This window comes from Mycteria americana, chromosome 1 (assembly GCF_035582795.1).
Source record: "Mycteria americana isolate JAX WOST 10 ecotype Jacksonville Zoo and Gardens chromosome 1, USCA_MyAme_1.0, whole genome shotgun sequence".
NCBI lineage: Eukaryota > Metazoa > Chordata > Aves > Ciconiiformes > Ciconiidae > Mycteria > Mycteria americana.
In genome coordinates this window covers 49,562,106-49,580,760 of record NC_134365.1, presented here as the reverse complement: position 1 = coordinate 49,580,760, position 18,655 = coordinate 49,562,106, and the positions used below count along the sequence as shown (strand labels likewise).

At 39.8% G+C, this 18,655-nt stretch overlaps 1 protein-coding gene across 7 annotated transcripts in view; it reads left to right on the top strand.

The window, feature by feature from the left end:
- ATP2B1 (ATPase plasma membrane Ca2+ transporting 1) overlaps positions 1-9,181 on the top strand; it is a 66,730-nt gene extending 57,549 nt beyond the window's left edge. For 4 of the 7 annotated variants that reach the window (XM_075496723.1, XM_075496731.1, XM_075496713.1 and 1 more), the window contains exons 20-21: positions 1,426-1,608; positions 6,265-9,179. In XM_075496723.1, the coding sequence (XP_075352838.1) occupies positions 1,426-1,608; positions 6,265-6,576 (495 nt within the window). In that variant the 3' untranslated portion in view covers positions 6,577-9,179. Of the gene's footprint in view, positions 1-1,425; positions 1,609-1,926; positions 2,152-6,264 lie in introns of those variants that run through there. The other 3 variants (XM_075496769.1, XM_075496759.1, XM_075496749.1) reach the window with 3 other exon arrangements.
- Positions 9,182-18,655: the final 9,474 nt, after the last annotated feature.

The following is an 18,655-nucleotide window of genomic DNA, read 5'->3' as shown; positions in this document are numbered from 1 at the left end:
TCATTTGCGTAATTATGAAATAATTGGAAAGTTCTCCCACGTATTGAGCTATTGCATTTTGATTTTTATCTTCACACACACACACACCCCCTCCATTTCATTACTATTGCATGCACAACAGTGCTTGTAAGCAGCAAGCTTATTTACATGAAACTTTAGAGCTATGGAGTTTTCCATTATTTAATGACATAGTTGTCTAAACTTTTCATACCACATGAAGACTTTTCCATTACAGTTTCTTTCCTTCCATTTTGTAAAGGACACTTCAGGCTTCAGTATAAAACTGGTAGTGTGAATTTTAGTTGTAAATAGATGCATAGACACATATTCTAAAAGTGGGTATAGTATAAGCTTTTTAATAAGGTTCTCTGGGAAATTAATTATTAAAAAAAAAATCAAATAGAGTCACTCTGAGGTTTAAAAGTAGCCTAGAAGAGAATCGAGATGGCTTGAAATACCTTTGACCCAAAGTGTCTTGCAAGGGCAAAGCTTCCCTGCTGCAGTTCATGCTGCTCTAGCATCTCATTAAAGTCAAAGAGCTTTTGACTTTCTGAGAACAGTAGAAACTGAAGTGTGATCTGGGAGCATTCATCGTAGCAATTTCAGCATAAAGGGCTGTTTATCTTGCTTTTGGAGCAGTCTTTTTCCTCTGCAGCTGCTGAGATGGTCTTCTGGGTTTGTGATGATCAAGGAAAGCAGTCTTGGAACTGATCTGGATCTGCTAGATGGGACATATCAAAAGATGACTCCCCTTAACTATATAGTTCACCAGAATAGCCCTGAAGGTGGGGATGAAAAGGAAAGCTGGAACAGCCATATGTAGCTTTTGTTTAGTTTAAGATAGATGAACTAGTGTACACCAAGTAGCAAAGTAACAGTTTGGGATCAGGGTTTTGGAAACATCACTCACCTTGCAAATGGATTGATACCTTTCAGGTCACAAAGGAATGCATGTCTGATCTGCGTTACTGGATTAACTGTGGCTACTTCAATTAAATGATGTAGTTCTTACTTGAGGTAACACATCATGCTCGTCAAACTGATGGAGCGCTGAAAGCTCTAGGTACAAGCACAATCTACAGAATTAATGGCTCTTGTAGCTTCAGTGCTGCTCCTTCCTGGCATAGTCAAGCAACGTTAAAGCGGAATTCTTTGTCCCTAGCAAGGATGTCTTGTTTCCTAGGTTTGTAGTCCAAGTTTAATTTCACACCTCAGTTGAGGTGGTAAGGATATTCACAGCTTTGCAGCTATTCAGCTGGAGTGATTGCTCTACATTGATGCACTCATCCTATTTACATAATTTCTTCTTTCAACTTTGCTAATTGTAGGTAGGATATTATGTTAAGCCTTAAGTCTGGTATTACATTATTTATATGACTTTTTAAAAAAGAATAATTCTGATTCATATTTTTCATTCACTGTTAGTTGATTTCAACAATTCCAACCAGCCGACTGAAATTCCTTAAAGAAGCTGGTCATGGAACACAAAAGGAAGAGATTCCTGAAGAAGAACTAGCAGAAGATGTAGAGGAGATCGATCATGCTGAGAGAGAATTACGTCGTGGTCAGATCTTGTGGTTTAGGGGCCTAAACAGGATACAAACTCAGGTATGGTCTTGAAAAAGGTAGGACGCAGTGGGTGTTATGAGGGAAATATCTCCTCTCCATCTCCAGTCCTCTGACTAAGGTGGCAGTTCTAACTGGTGTGACTGAGACTGTCAGAAGAGGGGGTATGAATGGATGTGTAATCCCTCAGGGTCCTCTATTCTCTTCAGCTCTAAATGCAACTCTTGCCTGTGTATCTGCTCTATAAAAAAAAGTGCCTTTTTTCTTTACTTTTTTTGTGTGTTATAGATGGGATGGTCCTTTCTCTTGTTCTGTCTCTCTCTTGCTGAGCAAGCTGTCACAATCTCTGATTCCTTGCAGATGGATGTAGTGAATGCTTTCCAGAGTGGAAGTACCATTCAGGGGGCTCTAAGGCGGCAACCCTCCATCGCCAGCCAGCACCATGATGTAACAAATATTTCTACCCCTACACATGTAGTGTTTTCCTCTACTACTGCTTCTACTACTGTGGGGTGTGAGTGTGTGTTCCTAAAGTGCATGAAATTAACATTTCCTAATTCACGTACCTAACGTTTCTCATTTTCTCCTTAGTACTTAAAATCATCGTTCAGGCTTTTATAGAGCTCTTCCACAAAGTGGAGTCCTCAAGACTTTTTTTTCTTAGAGGGCTGAGAACAGGTGGAACAGTTTCAACAAAAGACTTTAATGTGAAAGCTGTGAGCCTGCACATCCTGTGCCTTCATCCATTCGTGTACAGAGGGATGTTTAAGATAAAACGGGAAAACTGTTGTAAATTTTCGAGTATATGCCTCTTAGGGTGACTGACATTGAATAAGTGAATTAACTGTATAATCATGGACCCAGGTCAACGAAAATAGATGTCTTGCACTGCAGCCCAAATGATACTTAAGGTAACCAAGTTGATGGGAAAGCAAACGGTATGTTAAAAATATGAATGTAGTTAGAACACGGAGCACTAAATGCATTTTCTTTGTAGCCTGTAAGGAACTTCTGAATCTCTGCTTTTGTTGGACCTTTTTTACCAAATAACACAACTTTCTCAACATCAAGATTCAGGTGGCGAAACAAGGCTTCTAAAATGCGTACAAGTCAGAAGAAACATTTAATTAGCTAATATAAAAAGGAAAATTTTAAGCATTGAATGGTGAAACTTTCAGATCTGAAGGGTTTTTTTCCTCTCTAGGTTCTGCTGGCAGCAGTTCATAAGCCATCAGTGAAAGTAAAATTTGTCTCACCTTAATTCTGCCCTCTTTATATTGTGCTCTAAGTGGCATTTCAGTTTCAGCCTTCCTCTCTGTAGAGGCTAGAGATTTAATTACTCTTGTATGTAGGCTTAAACTCTGGAGCCTGAAGATGCATAACAGTTGTAGTTGAATACTGATAGCTAATATCTATTGTTGAAAGAGTTTTCCATCTTAATTATATATTACATGTTTAACTTCCTTCTCTAACTTCCTAGAGACTGGTTAAATAATTGTTTTTAAAAATAACTCTGAGAGGGCTTCTTTTCCCCCCCTGCTTTTTAAACTTTCAGATTACCAGATGGATGAAGACCCTTAATTTCAGGAGCCGTCTTAAATGAAATGTTCTCTTCTGATTTTTTTCTTTTTTTTTCTTTTTTTTTTTTTGGCTTGGCCAGAATTCCTGTGTGAGCTTGCACAAGTATTTATGTATGTACTTGTTCTCCATTGGCGAGACAGGTATTTCCCTACCTTGCAGTAGTATTGAGAAGCTCGGCTCACAAATTAACATGCCTCAAGAACACGAAATGAAAAGTAGATTTAACAGTAAGGATGCACAGGATTGCATCGCCTAGTTAAAATGCTAATTAGTAACCTGTATCCCTAACTGCACTCAAGAACATTAATTAGACATTCAGAATTCTCTAGAGAGCAAATTCATGCCATGCTGCCATTTGAGCAGAATCTAATGGGCACTGCAGCATCTTATTGCATCAAATGACCAATGCAGATTACGGAGCTACAATAGCAGAGAACTAGTTTTTGGTCCTCACTAAGTAGTACAGCCCTCTGCTACACCCTCCAGAAGAACAACTTTTGATAACTAATATGTATTAATGGGAAGTAGATGTGTTGTTTCATTGTGTCTCTCTTTCGGAGCTGTTTGTTGGAAAATAGTTCAGCTGTTCCTATGAAGTGAGGTTGCAACCCTTAAGCAGCCATCTGGCTAGGAGGATTTGGAGTGCTTACTACATTCCTTGCTATTCTGGTACTAATATGAGGAAGGCCTGATGACAGTATAACTTACACATAACAAATTGTCTTGTTTGCTCCTCACTTGTGAAACTTATTTATAGTTACCTCTCTCGTCTAATTATCTTGAGTAGCTGAAAATAAAGCCTTCAAAACACTAGATTGTCCCACTTTAAGTATAACTTAAAATGCTTAAAATGATTTGTACCTTCACAGCGGGACTCCTTGAGGGTCCTGGGTTCGTAGGAGTGTCCAGACCACTTGTTTAGTATGCATTCTGCATGGGAATCAAGCCTTTATTGTGGGTATGCTTATATTCCTATAATAATTACAGCTGTCCTGTTAAGCCAAAAATTGTTTTCCATTACTGCTCATGTTCTAACTTACCATCTGTAAGCAATGAAAAAACAGTCCCACGAGACAGTCATATTTCATTTTGCCACATAAATCAGTAGCACAGTGGGATGCAACATGCCAAATAAAGGCATTGCAAACTTTCAGTCTGGCATTGTCACCGCTGATTTTCTTGGTAAGTGCCAAGACAGTTTATGCAGCTTGCTGGACTTGTTTATAGCTCATGTAACACGCCAACTCTTTAACAGCGTGCTTGATTTGTTTTTTTTTATGTGATGAACAGTAAAGTACTAGCTGCTGTTGTAATCTTTTTACTTCTCAAGCACATTCACACTATTCCCTGTCCTCACTTCATTGGTAGTTATGACCTCCCCCTTGCGTCTGTGCCCCCCCCACCCTGGTTTCCATGGTTAATGGGGCTCACCTGTGTACCTGTAGTATAAAATGGGGACACGAGAGCTTTCCAGTAAAATTCTTTGTGCAAGTGCTCTGAGAGGGTAGGGGTGGGGGAACAACACTATTTCTAGAGGTCAAAGAACACAGTCAGGACCTAAGACTTTATCATGTGCAGTGATTCTGTGGTAACAAATTTGATAATGCATTGCTTTGGGGGAGCCCTTCTCTGTGTTTACAGTGAGGTGGTTTCGTGTATCTTAGCTGTTTTGAAGTCTGTGCTTTTGATCTGCTTGACCTTCCAGCTTCGTTCCTTCACCTTGAAGTCACTTTATTTTTACTGTCAAGGAACTCTACCGAAGCACTAGTCATGATGTATTTCTCAGCTTGAAACAAGTCATCTTGGATGTGCTAAAAAAAAAAAAAAAAAATCTTTAAAATGGACTTACTGTTTGTAACAGTAAGTTCTTGTTTACTACAGAGTTGCTCTGCTGCTTACTATACAACAGAGGAGCTTTGGGATTGAAACTGTGCTTTGCTGGAGACTTAGAGTAGAGATGTTGAGAATTGAATAGGGAGCTAATATCAGGGGGAAACTATCTTGACAAAAGCGTTGGACAAAGGGGTCACTGACTTCTGCCTAACCTTATTTGTTTTATCAGTTCAAGAATGAATCCTGAATTCCTGTAGTTGGTCAGGCAAACGTGTGGGGCGTGGGAGAAGAGGGGTGCGGGCAGGTGGTTTCATCATACAAATTACAACTTGGAAAGCGTAAATTCAAGTCAGTGTGGACATGCACAATTTGCAAAATGAAGCTGTACTTTATTCTATCTAATTTCACCCTGAAATGTTTGTTTATGAATTCTGTAAACTTAGCTTTCTGATTTGAAAAATGTTAGTTAAACAATGAAAGGACTGGAAATAATACTCAGCCTGGGGATTTTGTCCATGCATTCAATGTAAATTGAAGACTCAAGCAAAGGCTGATCACTTCCTTTTCTCATATTTGTGCTACTTGAATAGTCTCTTCAAAGTTACAACCTGTCGTGGCTACTTAATTGTACAATACAGTATTCAAATTCCTAGTTCTGGTCTTAAGTTTCCAAAGCACTACTCAGAAAGGAACTTTCTCTAGTGTGGTAAATGGGTATATACTCGAATATTTACAGCTGTTACAGTGGTATTCTTTTTTGCATGACTCTTCGTAAATGTCCGGTCATTGTGACATTGGCTTACACTTGCTTGGCTTTTTCATAGTCAGTTGACATCCTAATTCCTAGCATGAGAATTAGTAACCCTTTTATCCTCTAACTTATTTTCAGCCTCTCCCCTCCTTCCCCACCCTCCCACCTTCCCCAAGTATTCAATAAAACACTCATTGAGATTTATTTAATTTGTGAATAAGTAAATAATTGTTGGCCTCACTTCTGAAAAACGCTTAGCCCACGCTAAATATTTGAACAACTCTAGTGCCATGTCTGAATTTTTAGGCCCTTCAGCTTTTTGCAGTACTTTTACAATCTTTATTCCAACTGTGTAGACTGGCAGTGCTCTACTGAAATGCTCTTCATTTTTTACAGTTTATTGCAAGTTCCACTGCATCACATACAAATTTGATTCACTCATGTCTAGCTGTTTGTGGATTCAAACTCATAAGACCCATGCCATTACCATTAAATCTGCAGCATTTTAATCAACCTTTTTTCTTTGTTTACAGATCCGAGTGGTGAATGCATTTCGTAGCTCCTTGTACGAGGGGCTAGAGAAACCTGAGACACGAAGTTCGATTCACAATTTTATGACGCATCCTGAGTTTAGAATAGAAGACTCCGAGCCTCATATTCCCCTTATTGATGATACTGATGCTGAAGATGATGCTCCAACAAAACGCAACTCTACTCCCCCACCCTCTCCCAATAAAAATAACAATGCGGTTGACAGTGGAATTCACCTTACAACAGACATGAACAAGTCTGCTACCTCTTCATCCCCAGGGAGCCCGCTACATAGTTTGGAAACATCACTCTGATTGTAAGCTGAATGTTAACACACTAGCTGCATTGCAAAGAAATTGAAACTGGGTCTCTTCACACATTATGATGGACAAGATGATATTCTTGTCTTGGACTTCAACAGAAGACACACTTGTACGAATGTAGATTTATTTTTTTAAAAAAAGCTTTCTGCCAGACTGGAGGGTGCTTTTCTGGGGGTGGGAGTAATAATGAACTCTGACAGATAAACAGTAACTCAGCATAAGTGACCTGTGGATCATCTGTTGTACTTAAGAATGGTCCTGAACAGTGTGTTAGCAGAGCTTTAGTTTATCATGATCCTTTTCTGAGGGGAAGGCTGGGAAGGGCAAGGAGGCCCTGGATCATTGAATTGATACTTTAATTTCTGCTGTTGGCTGTTAATAATTTGGATTATTTATGTTTATAAATGATACAGATCTGTTTACAAGGTTTGTAGATACTTTTTTTGTTCCTGTTCATAGATGGGAAGCTTCCTTATAAATGATGCAGAGAAAAAAAAAAAAAACAAAAAACACAAAAAAACTAGTCCTTCAAATACTGCTGTATTTTCAGGAAAAGGGTGTTTCTATTGAAACTGTACTAAATTTTGCCTGCAATTTACCTTGTTAAATATTGTAGATAAATTGCTAATACTAATAGCCAAATAGATAACACTAATGCTTTGTAAAAACATGAGCAGTGGTGTTCTAATGAAGTTATGGCCTCTGTCCTAATTAGTTTCTTAAATACATTTACTACTTAATGGTTTTGAAACAACTGTTTAATTTTTAAAAATTTTGAGAAACTTACTGAATAACTTTTGTTCAGAACTTAGTAGGATTGTTTAATGCAGGACATCAATATGTGATGGAACTTGCTTGAAATATTTCTGTTATCTCGGGCAAAATGGATTAAATCAAAATACATCAGAATCTTAGTCCTTTGTTTTTGTCTAAACATGTTCGTTTAGTGCTGTCTTGGTGAACTGTGAGTGGAACTGTGATTTTTTTCTAATCTATAGAATCCTTCATGCAGCATGAGGGCTGTTGGCATTTTGAAAGGTTGTTAGTGGGTAGCATACATGTTCTCCTTTTTGTTTTTGAAACTTGTTTGTAAACATGAATAAATCTGCCCTTTTGTTAAAATAAAATTGCAGCAATGGTTTCTTACAGATTTTTTTTTCTCAGCTCCTTCACTGGAAACACTGAAAAGTACTCTTTTGTATTACTGGTTAACTTTAAACTGCAATTTCAAGATGGTAACAGCCCCACTAAAAAATAGTACTTTGGGTAAATGGAATCATGGTGGCTGCCTGCAGAATGAATGTAAGCCAAGGTACTCAAAAGTCTTCACTGAGCCAAAAGGATACTCCTTGGGAATGAATAGGTCTGCCTGAAATTCCGAGACTTACTGTGAGTACTGTGTAATGAATGTATCCCTGACCACTTAAGTGAGGGGAAACTGAGAACTGGCGTATAGCATGGGTGAAAATACATTTTTCAGTTGATTAATATCTTATGCACCAAAACTGACCTGCTACCAATTGACTGAAGAAGCTATGGTCTGCCTCAACTGTATTGTTTAAACAGCAAAGGATGATGGAACAGTACTTGATCTGGTACTTCCTCATGTTTTCTAGGTCCAATACTGCTTAGAAGAGCAACTGAAGAGATGAGTTGTAAACTCTTTTTTTTTCTTTCTTTTTCCAGCTCTGTGTTCTTTAAAATAGTGAGTTAATTTTTTTGCCAAACAATCCAGAATTTTGGAGATTTTTAAAGGGTCCCTTCAAAGGAATGCAGGAATCAAGTTGGTAATGAGGGAGGAGATAATACTAGAGCAAACTGTAGAAATGAGCAGGTTAGGAAGCTCAAGTGTGTCTTTCCCTTGTGGTGGGATACGTGCATGCTTGGGTTTGTCCTGTAGTGGCTAATGTTCAACCTGTAGCACTGTATCCCACTGTCAACCACTCCTGAGTTCAGTCTTTTCTATTGTACTTAAGTAAATACACTGAATTCTAGGCAAGGGGGGTTTGCACTTGACACTTTGTATAGTAATTTCTCCCACATGTTTCTAGCACTTCCCTTACATCATCGTTCCTACCTAGAGTACTTGGTAGGGCGATCAGTTTTTATGTAAACTCTTTTCTCCCTACTACATGAGTCAGATAAGCATTGGCTTAAAATGAGGAGAGTTTCTTTACCCATGAAGTACGCTGCCACGTGAGAAAGTATCTTCATTTAACTTCATTAATGCATCATAATTTGACTTCATTTGAAAACAGACTTTAATTTTTCCCTCTCTTCTAGCTGTGATCATGACTGTGTTATCTTTTTTGGAATAAAGTCTACACTTAAGCCTTTTGAGGCGGGGTGGGAGGGTGAATGTAGGCTTTGTACATCGGTGGTCCCTCTTGATTCTGTTAACATCAGTGTGCTGTTCTTACAGGAAATTTCCTTACAGAAATAAAAGTTGTTTAAGAGGGGGGTATGCTTTCTTTGTGATCTCAAGAAATCATAACGTGTTGCCTAGATTATGAAATGGTTATCACTAAGCTCATGAGGCCTTCATTGCCTTTCTGGTTGTAAGGTTTACTTGTCTTTCTTCTTGTAACTGAAATAAATAAAAGTGCTGTTCATCTCAGTCTGTATGGGGACTGAAATTCTTGAATCTCAGTACAGTACCAATTTAAACCTGAAATGCATGCTAATTCTATAAAATAGCTCTTGCTGTGAATTTAAGCTCATTCCCTTTCAAGACGTCATGGTGTACGTGGTATTATGATCAAGCAATAGTAACTTTTAACATAAATGCAGTTCTAGACTGACGACTGTTTGAAGTGGCTTAAAATTCAGTATCCTGGGTAGGATGTCTACTATACTTGTGTGTAAGACAAATGTTAGGACACCTAATCTTGGCTTTGAGGGAGGGGTGAAAATTGTCATATAAGAGGACTCATTTTTTTTCTGTATTGGTCTTAACAGGAAGAGGAAAATGCTGCATCACGGAGTAGTCTGGAGAGAATAATGGAAACAAATGCCTTAATGCCAAACCAATGGGTAAATGCAGGGGTCTGTAGCAAGTGTAAGCAGCCAAAAAATATGAACTAACAGTCTCAGAGACTTTCTTAGAATAACAGGAAGTTTTCCAATGTGTTTTGAAGTAAGCAAGCAAATGTAATATTCATGGAAGGATAACTTGTGTATGGCTGACGATATAGCGAAGTTATTCCAAAGGATTGATAAGTTCAGTTTCTACTGCCAGTAGTGCCAGCCTCTGCAGAGCCCTAGAAGAATCCAGATCGGATTAAGCTTTGCATAAATTGAAGTAGAAGTCTTAATGTCCGTACTGCTTTTCTGATGCAAATACTTGGTTCTAAAGAGCTCCTGCTTTTTTCCACCTCCACCCTCTCCCCAAGCAGTGCGTATCTTCTGATCTTACAGATTTCAAGCCCTCACTGAAATACGTTAACTTTGTTGGATGAGGCTGGCCAGCATGGAGGGTCCAGCTCCGACTTATCTCCAGACTGACCTGGCCTGCTTATTCAGAGCCATGTAATGAGAAATTCTGGGCCAGAATGAAGAGCCTTAGAGCTGTTCCTGCTTATCTTCTCCCCTGGACTGTATACAGAACTACCTAACCACCTTCTTCAAGAGACTGCAGCATCTGTCAAGGAGATATGGCTTACACTGTGTCTAAACCAAAAGCCTCATACAGGTACTACTTGTCCTTTTTGTTCAAAGTGAGGTCTAAGACAAGATTTTGCTTAGAAAACTATGGGATGGGCTTGAACACCTGAAAGAAGACAGCATAGAAAAGGTAGCTCACTAGACAGTGGCAGTACCATTCTAGTTGCAAAGCATGAAGCTACAGTTGGTGCTTACACTGCAAATCTGACAAAGCAGGCAGTATTCCTCCATAGGGAAACAAACTGGACATGGCTCTTATGCTTTCATAGTAACTCAGCAGTATTAATAGGAGATTATATACAAAAGGAGAAGAGATTCACATAGTTTATGTCCAAAACATGAACAGCTGCAAGGAAGCAAGCAGGTTTCTCCTGCCCTGTATGAAGCAGGCAGAGGACTTTGTTCTGGGTCTACATACAACTTTATGACCACTTCAGATCTTGTTAGTGTTCTGGGTGTATTGCATTAAAAGATAATAAGGATGCTAGCATTGCAGAAGATGGGCAGTAGCTTGCTTCAGCCATATCTGATCTTCAAGATTTAGGGAATTCCTGTGTAACTCTTTACTACTGTTATGTGCACCTGACATCTCCTAGTTTTCTAAAAAATCTATAAAATTGTTAGGCTGAAAAGGGTTCCTTGGCTTGCCCCTGCTAGAAGACGGTGGGAATTCAGGCTTGGAAAAATGACTAGCGTGGGGCTTTCTGGGAATTAACAGCTTTTGGTTGATGGAAGTGTACATTCTGGAATACTGCAACATCACCTGGTGTCTCAAATTCTGGTGTAGTAACAAGTGTCAATCCAACTATGAAGCAGCAGTTGCTCGCTGAAATGCAAGTATGCATTCTGTATCCCTTTAATTAATTGCAAAGCTAGCAGTATCTAATAGTATTCTGAACATCTTCTTCATCTGCTTTCCTAGGCTGCCTCTCTTACAGGGCATGAAGCTGAAGTATGCTGGAAGACCGTAAGTACAACCACACAGAAAACTTTCTATGGCTTCCTCCTTAGCAAAGGCACAATCTTGGCATTGCACTGTGACAATTGCTACGGCACAAAGTGAATACTAGCTTTTCCTGTTTAAAAGCTTTCAGCGTCTCCTGTAGAGAATCAGAGTGTACAGTTCAAATGCTTCTAAACTTCGTGTGAATAGCCTCCCAAAAATTCTGATTTAAGGTACTAAAATAAAAAAAACCAAAAACACTCTACAAATAAACCTCAGAAGATACATCTGTTATCTTTGGCAATTTCAGTTTTATAAATACAGGATTTAACTTGATATTTTTGCCTCTTCCACAAGTTGGTTGCTCTGATGGCTGTAGGTACAAAGCATTTTCAGTTATGACCTAAGCTAGTCTCAAGATCTGAAGGTAAGCCACTATTTGGCTGATGTTTATGGGGAAATTCAGAGCTTATTTTGAATACTCTCTGGCAGCTACTGCATAGTGTTTTGTGCTACGTATTTTAGGAGAGAACCTACAAAACTATCAATTTAGAACATTCAGATCCTTGTCATAGGACCTGTCAAAGGATATATGGCTTTATGGTAATATATGGCAGGCATAGATTACATGAGATAGGGAGCTCTTGGAATTGATATTTTGGTAGGAAGCGATAGGATTTGCTTTCTGACAACACTACTTTTAAAGATGGGAAGGTATGTCTTTACTCAGTTGCCATGTATTGGTCATTAATGTGCTGATCAGTGTAACAGTCTAATTCATTTAGGACCATCATCCAAAAAGTGCTCTATTAAACTATTTTTTTTAAAGTAAAAAAATACTCTGGAAAAGGTACTTTCTGTTGTATTTTAATTTCCAAAAAGATGAGTCATTCCTAGCTTTTTTCCTTTTACCAAAGCAACTAGGCTGTGTTCTAATAAATCTAGCAGTAGTATGGACATGACCTAAAACTTGGTATCTTCTCCCTTTCTCCTCTTCCCCCTTCCAGTCTGCCAAGGACTGTTGTAGGGAATCAGTGAAGGACAGATGGAGTAAGAGGTGCAGTTGTGGATTTGTCTCCTTTATCATCCTTCTACCCTGCCTTATGATCTTCTCTTCTGCCTTCTATTTCAAGATCTCACCCACTATCAGTAAGCACGCTGGAAAACTGCTGTGCAATGTGGCTGTTGGTGTTTCCAGTGAAGGGTCCTTAGTGTGCTCCTTCCACTTTTTACTTGGTGTGAAGGCTTGAAGAATCAGGTTTTAGACTAAGAATGAATAGAGAATGAACATCTAAGACCAAATGTTTCTCCTATATAGTTCATAACAACCCCTTACCTAGCTGAGCCCTTGATGTTCTTTCCTACCTCTGTGCCTGCTTATCTGAAAGCACCTTGGTATATAGACAAGGTTCGAGCTCTACACATAGCAGGACTTTGGTCATACTTGCAGATGCACAGGTGCTGAGGATTAGGATAACACTTTTGGGCAGGAAACTTGAAAAGCATTATGCCTTACAGTAGACTTCCGTCAGGTATATCTTGAAGACCCACTTCTAGTAAAAAGTCCTAAGAGCAGGGCTTTGAAAATACACATAAAAGGCCTATGGGACTTAACAGGGAAAATAAATGCAAAGGCAATGTACGGTAGCTATATAATAAAACGTCTACTTACTTGAACAAGCATAGTGGTCCTGACCTGCAGGTCCCTGTACATGGAGGAGTGGTTGATCCACAACACAATTAGCATGAGCAGGTGCAGGCTGTGCTGTGCTGCACAGATCCCTTGGCCGCAGGTAGCAAACACCTGCTTAACAGCCCCTCTTCCTCCCCACCACCCAACCCCAAAAACAAGCAGTAAGCTCTTCAGCTTTATAGGGGTCTAATGGGCCACAATTGTGCATTTGTGATGGGTGGAATCAAAGGAGGGAGCCAGACTTTTCTCAGTGGTGCCCACTGACAGGACAAGAGGCAATGGGCACAAGTTACAACATGTGAAATTCTGCCTGAACACAAGAAAATACTCTTTACTGTGCTGGTGGTCAAATGCTGGACCAGGTTGCTCAGGGCTGTGTATAGTTGGGTTTTAAGTTTGGAGCAGGGGGCTGGACTAGATGATCTGCAGAAGTCCCTGCCAGCCTCGGCTATTCTGTGATCCTGAAATTCTTGAGCAGGAGGTGTGATTCTGTAGGGCTTCCCCATTAGCCTCATGGCTATTATTTGTACACATAGATGGAATTCAACAAAGAAATCAATCACTGGAGTGATCAAACCTGAGCCAAAGCAAGAAAGGAACTGACCTGACCAATGGGCTTGCTGATATTTGCCTGCTGTAACGCTGCCTGTGATAGCAGAGCTTGGATAATTTCTGCTATAGTAAACCTTTTTGAATGATGACTGACTGGGAAAGTAAAAAATTAATGTCTTAAAATGGCATCAACTTTAGCTGTGTTCTGTAAAGACGTGATGGGCCTTCTGGAATCCTCATGCGCTAAGTAACCAGCTAAGCAATTCTGGTGGTAGCTCTTTTGGGCTTCGAAACATTTAAACGAATCTCATACTGTTGTCTAAAACGTCGTCAGTGGCTTTGATCTTTTTTGGAAAGATGGGGCCATTAGGTGCAGAAGAAAGGGGATAGCATATGTGCATTGAAGAAAACTTGCAGTTCCCGTTCCTCTGTAGAAGCATCTTTTAGTAAATAGAAGCATGCATTTTTCTCTTCTTTCTTTTAGCAGCAATTTCTCATATCATCTTCTTACAAGTTGAAAATGGAATAAAAAGAATTAAAAGTTTGTCCTCTGGCTAATGTAAGTAACATGAAGTTTGGTGCAAATAATGTTATTTAAGTGTTTTTAGAGTTCTTAGAGTTGTTCTCTAGTAAGCTGAACTTAAGCTTACATCTAATCTTGAAGTCTTCAGTGGTGATATTTTTAAATTTCAGAGATGGTCAGGAATTAAGTTATTGGTCATGAATGAAAAGCTCCTTATAGGAAGCTTCAGATACCTTGGAATTTTTTTTTTCACTCCTGGTGAATCTTAGTAAAGGTCAGTGAAGCTTAAACTGGACTTGAGCTTTTCTCATCTCCTGTTAGAAGAGAAACCTGCAGAAGAAATAACACAGAGCTTAGTTGTTACTGTTCAGTCCTGAACTGCATAGATTTTGTGTGGCTTCTAATCCCTGCCCCTTCCCCTCCTTCCTGAGCTTATCCCATCACTGTGCAATGCAGTTCTGCAGACAGCTGTCTGGGAAGATATTCTGAGCTGTGAAGATGCATACTGGGTTAAATCAGTATTCAAATGTTCAAAATAACAGCTTATTCAGTTATTCTTTTGTGGAGATGGGAGAAAATAACTCTTTAGTGAGGAAAAATTCACAGCCTTTTTGCCTTTGCAGGCATTAAAGGAATGATGCTTCATGAAATAATCTGAATGAAACGTCATGAAGTTCTGCTGCTTTGAGCAGGAGTTTGCATTAGATGACTTCCCGAGGGCCCTTCCAACCTGAATTATCCTGTGATCCTATTTTTAAACCATCTTCAATGGGTATCTGTAAAACTTTGCTTATGCCTTCTAATATTTGTGTTTCACACTACAAGCCAGACATGCTTAGCTACTTCAAAGTAACAGTCTGTAATTCGTAGGAAAGTCCACAGATTTTAACATGATCTCCAGAAAGCTCTGCTGCAGACCTGTGAAAAGCAGCTGCTCCTCAAGGAAGAAGAAGATTTCTCACTGTTATTTGGCTCTTTCAAATCTTTCAGGTGTATAAGAATAAAAAATGTAGCTATTTCTAAGGAAAATGAAAAGCTGACTTATTTGCAGATTTGTGTGGTTTCACTGCCCTGCTCTCTACTTAGGACTCTCTTGCAAGAACCTGCTCCCTTTTCTCAAAGCTACTGTGTTTTTTTCTGGTTTTATGTGTTTAAGAACAGTTTCTGAAAAAGAAAGTTCTCTTGCAGGCACATAAAGTTAACGAAATCTGTATTATTCTAACTGATCAAGAATAGAGAGCACTGAAAAATGTATTTTCAATCATAGAAGCCTGTAATTTAAATGGAATTGGGAAGCTGACTTTTCTCCTTACCTTAGTTCACAGAGTGGTGGTGGTACAGGCTTTTACCTAATTGAGCAAAGTATCAGTGAAATTAAATTAAATGCAGTATCAGTTCTGCTGTTACATACAAATGCTCCCTCTTTTGCCTTGAGTTACAGAAATACTTTGTTACACTTGGCGAACTTAGTGTTATATCAGATTTGGAGTCTCTTTTTACTGGTTCTCAGATAATTGCATATAAAACGTTAAATGCTAATGTAGGAAGCCTGACATTACAAAAGTGCCATTCTGGTCTTAAAAAGGATGTAATAGGAAAAAGCTTCTGTCAAATCTTCCACATATAAGCTGTATAGTAAAACTAGATGGCTGGCTGACCAAATGTTAAAGTAATGTGAGACGATTCAAATAGAAATTTGACATTCTAACTATTGAAAAAATAGCTGGGTTTCTGCAAAACAGTTGTCATAGCCTTTTTTTGTTATAAATAACACATTGCTTTTGAAACTAAAACAGATTTAAAATATGTATGTTTAGAAGATGTGGGGGAGTGCCTACACCACTAAATCTTTATATGCTGTGTTCTGGCTCTCTACCTTAAAGGTGCAGAAATCATTTGCATTTTCTTCTGTAGGGCCAGTATATTGCAGCATGTTTCATTTCAAAGGTATTAATGTTTCAATAAAAGATGAACTAAACTCTACAGCAGGAGGTTAAAAGTATTCTGAACTGCCATTTTTAAAGAGCTTGGGATAGCAGGGCTCCCCAGCCATTCTGCAGGCATGTCAATACTTGAATACAACAGCTTTAAATCTCACTGACTTCATTCTTTTTCAAAATGAAGAATGGGCCGCAAACAGTCCAAGTCTGAATATCAACTAAATGATCATGTGTCAGCTTGATACCAGTCAACATGATCAGCATTTTATATGTTTGAGGAAGTGCTACAGGCTTTTTGATCACTGGATGAGGAGTGTAAGCTGATAAAATACCACTTGAGAATACTACTATACATGAGCTTTCTTCATTACTGTCCCCGAAGGCAATCAGCACAACCAATAGACCCCTCAGTGTTTGTTTTCCGAAGTCATGCTTGATCTCTGACAATCATTGTCAAAAAGACTGAAATGCTGAAATATATTCCTGCATGCTATTATAAACCCAGTTTGAAACACTGCACTTAGAATCAATCCAAGTTTAGCAGTTAAGCCGTAGACAGTTATTTCCAAACTGACTACGTTTGGGATGTTGCCAAATACAAGACAAGTGCTCCTGTGGCTTTCTTGCCTTGTTTCAGTCTTGCAAGGCTTGATGGTTGTACTGTAACTTAGAAATCAGGCCTTTGAGAAAACTTCATGGAGAAATACATTTAACCACTAACCACCCTAATAACATTATACAGCTCAAGAGGTTTGCTTTTGGGGGGGGGGGGGGGCGGGGGAAGAGTAATGTTATGAAATAAAAGGGGTTAGCCATTTCAAAGAATGGAATTTGAGGGGGAAGTGTTATTTTTCTGTCAATGCTTGTTGCTGATGATACTCTACCATCTCCAAGCTTTTGAACAAGCCTTGACAATTCTCAAGGAGGATCTCCTGGTGCTGGGGATCTCTTTTGCTATCCCAGTGGAAAGCATGGACAAGTTGCAACCTGTTAAATATGTATATAGTCAGTCTTGTCCATTGCTCAGCAAAATTATCTGAAAATTGTACCTGTTCTGAGCAAACGGCTCTGCCTGGTTGCAGGGGGATGCAATCAGGTTGCAACTGAGCCTTACACACAGCAGGACTGTAGTCCATGATGCTGGCTGAGGTTACCTCCTCTGCTCCGCTCCTCTCTTCCTGCAGTGTCCCCTCAGTTGTGCTATTTCAACAGCTTCTGTGACGGCGTGGTGAACCACACCGGAACCGCTTCTGGGTGAACTGCTGCTGCAAGCTGATGCTTGTTGGATGCTATCAGCTGCATGGGCTGTTCTCTGGACAGCAAAACTCAAGCAGAAAGGTGCTCCCCTCTGTGGCTGCTAGTGCCCCGGTAACTAGAGGTGGAGGAAGCAGCAGCTAAAATACTGTGGATGAAGGAAGTTAAGTGGGAGTTGAAAGGGGAGAGGGGAAAGAAAAGCATGAGCAGCAAGGAGGCTGCTGAAAGCTTCAAGGGAAGCAAAGCAGGATAACAGGACAGGAGTGAGAGGAGCAAAAAGAATGAATATACAAGTTGAAGAGCGTGTATCTCAAAGCAGGCCCCTCTAGCACGAGGCACTAATACCAAGAGTGCTACAAACTACGCCCCTATGTTCATACTATTGCTTGAGCATTTCAGTCACCTTCACTTCTTGTTTTGGTTTGGAGGATAACTTACTATGATCTGTGCTGTGAATCTAAATACTGAAATTTGACAACCACTATGGATCATTGTATGATTTCACATAAGTGATGATAGGTTGGAGGGAGCGTAACAAGACTAGAATACCAAATGTTCGAAGTAAACTGATGTAAGAAACTTAATGCAACGCTACAGGCTTGGGGAAGAGTGGCTGGAAAGCTGCCTGGCAGAGAAGGACCTGGGGGTGTTTGTTGACAGCCGCCTGAATATGAGCCAGCAGTGTGCCCAGGCGGCCAAGAAAGCCAATGGCATCCTGGCTTGTATCAAAAATAGCGTGGCCAGCAGGAGTAGGGAAGTGATCGTGCCCCTGTACTCGGCACTGGTGAGGCCGCACCTCGAATACTGTGTTCAGTTTTGGGCCCCCCACTCCAAGAGGGACATTGAGGTGCTGGAGCGTGTCCAGAGAAGGGCAACGAAGCTGGTGAAGGGTCTGGAGCAGAAGTCTTATGAGGAGCGGCTGAGGGAACTGGGGTTGTTTAGTCTGGAGAAAAGGAGGCTGAGGGGAGACCTTATCGCTCTCTACAACTACCTGAAAGGAGGTCTCTTCTCCCAGGTAACAAGTGATAGGACGAGAGGAAATGGCCTCAAGTTGCGCCAGGGGAGGTTTAGACTGGATATTAGGAAATTTTTCTTCACCAAGAGGGTTATCAAGCATTGGAACAGGCTGAGTTGGAAGTGGTTGAGTCGCCATCCCTGGAGGTATTTAAAGGACGTTTGGATGAGGTACTTAGAGACATGGTGTAGTGGTGGTTTTGGCAGTGTTAGGTTTATGGTTGGACTCGATGATCTTAAAGGTCTTTTCCAACCTATATGATTCTGTGATTCTGTAAGCTAGTGCTTTTTATTTAAAAAAACAAAATGAAATGTGGCTAACATAATTAAGTGGTGTGTCACAGTAAAATGTGCCTATCTGCAAGTGTTCATATGCTTTAGGTGAAGACATAAGTTTCATGATCATATTCAATACTATGGCAGGAAAACTTCCTTGCAGCAGGAGTGATCTTGAAGGCAGCTCTTGTAGCAAGCACATAGGACCCTTT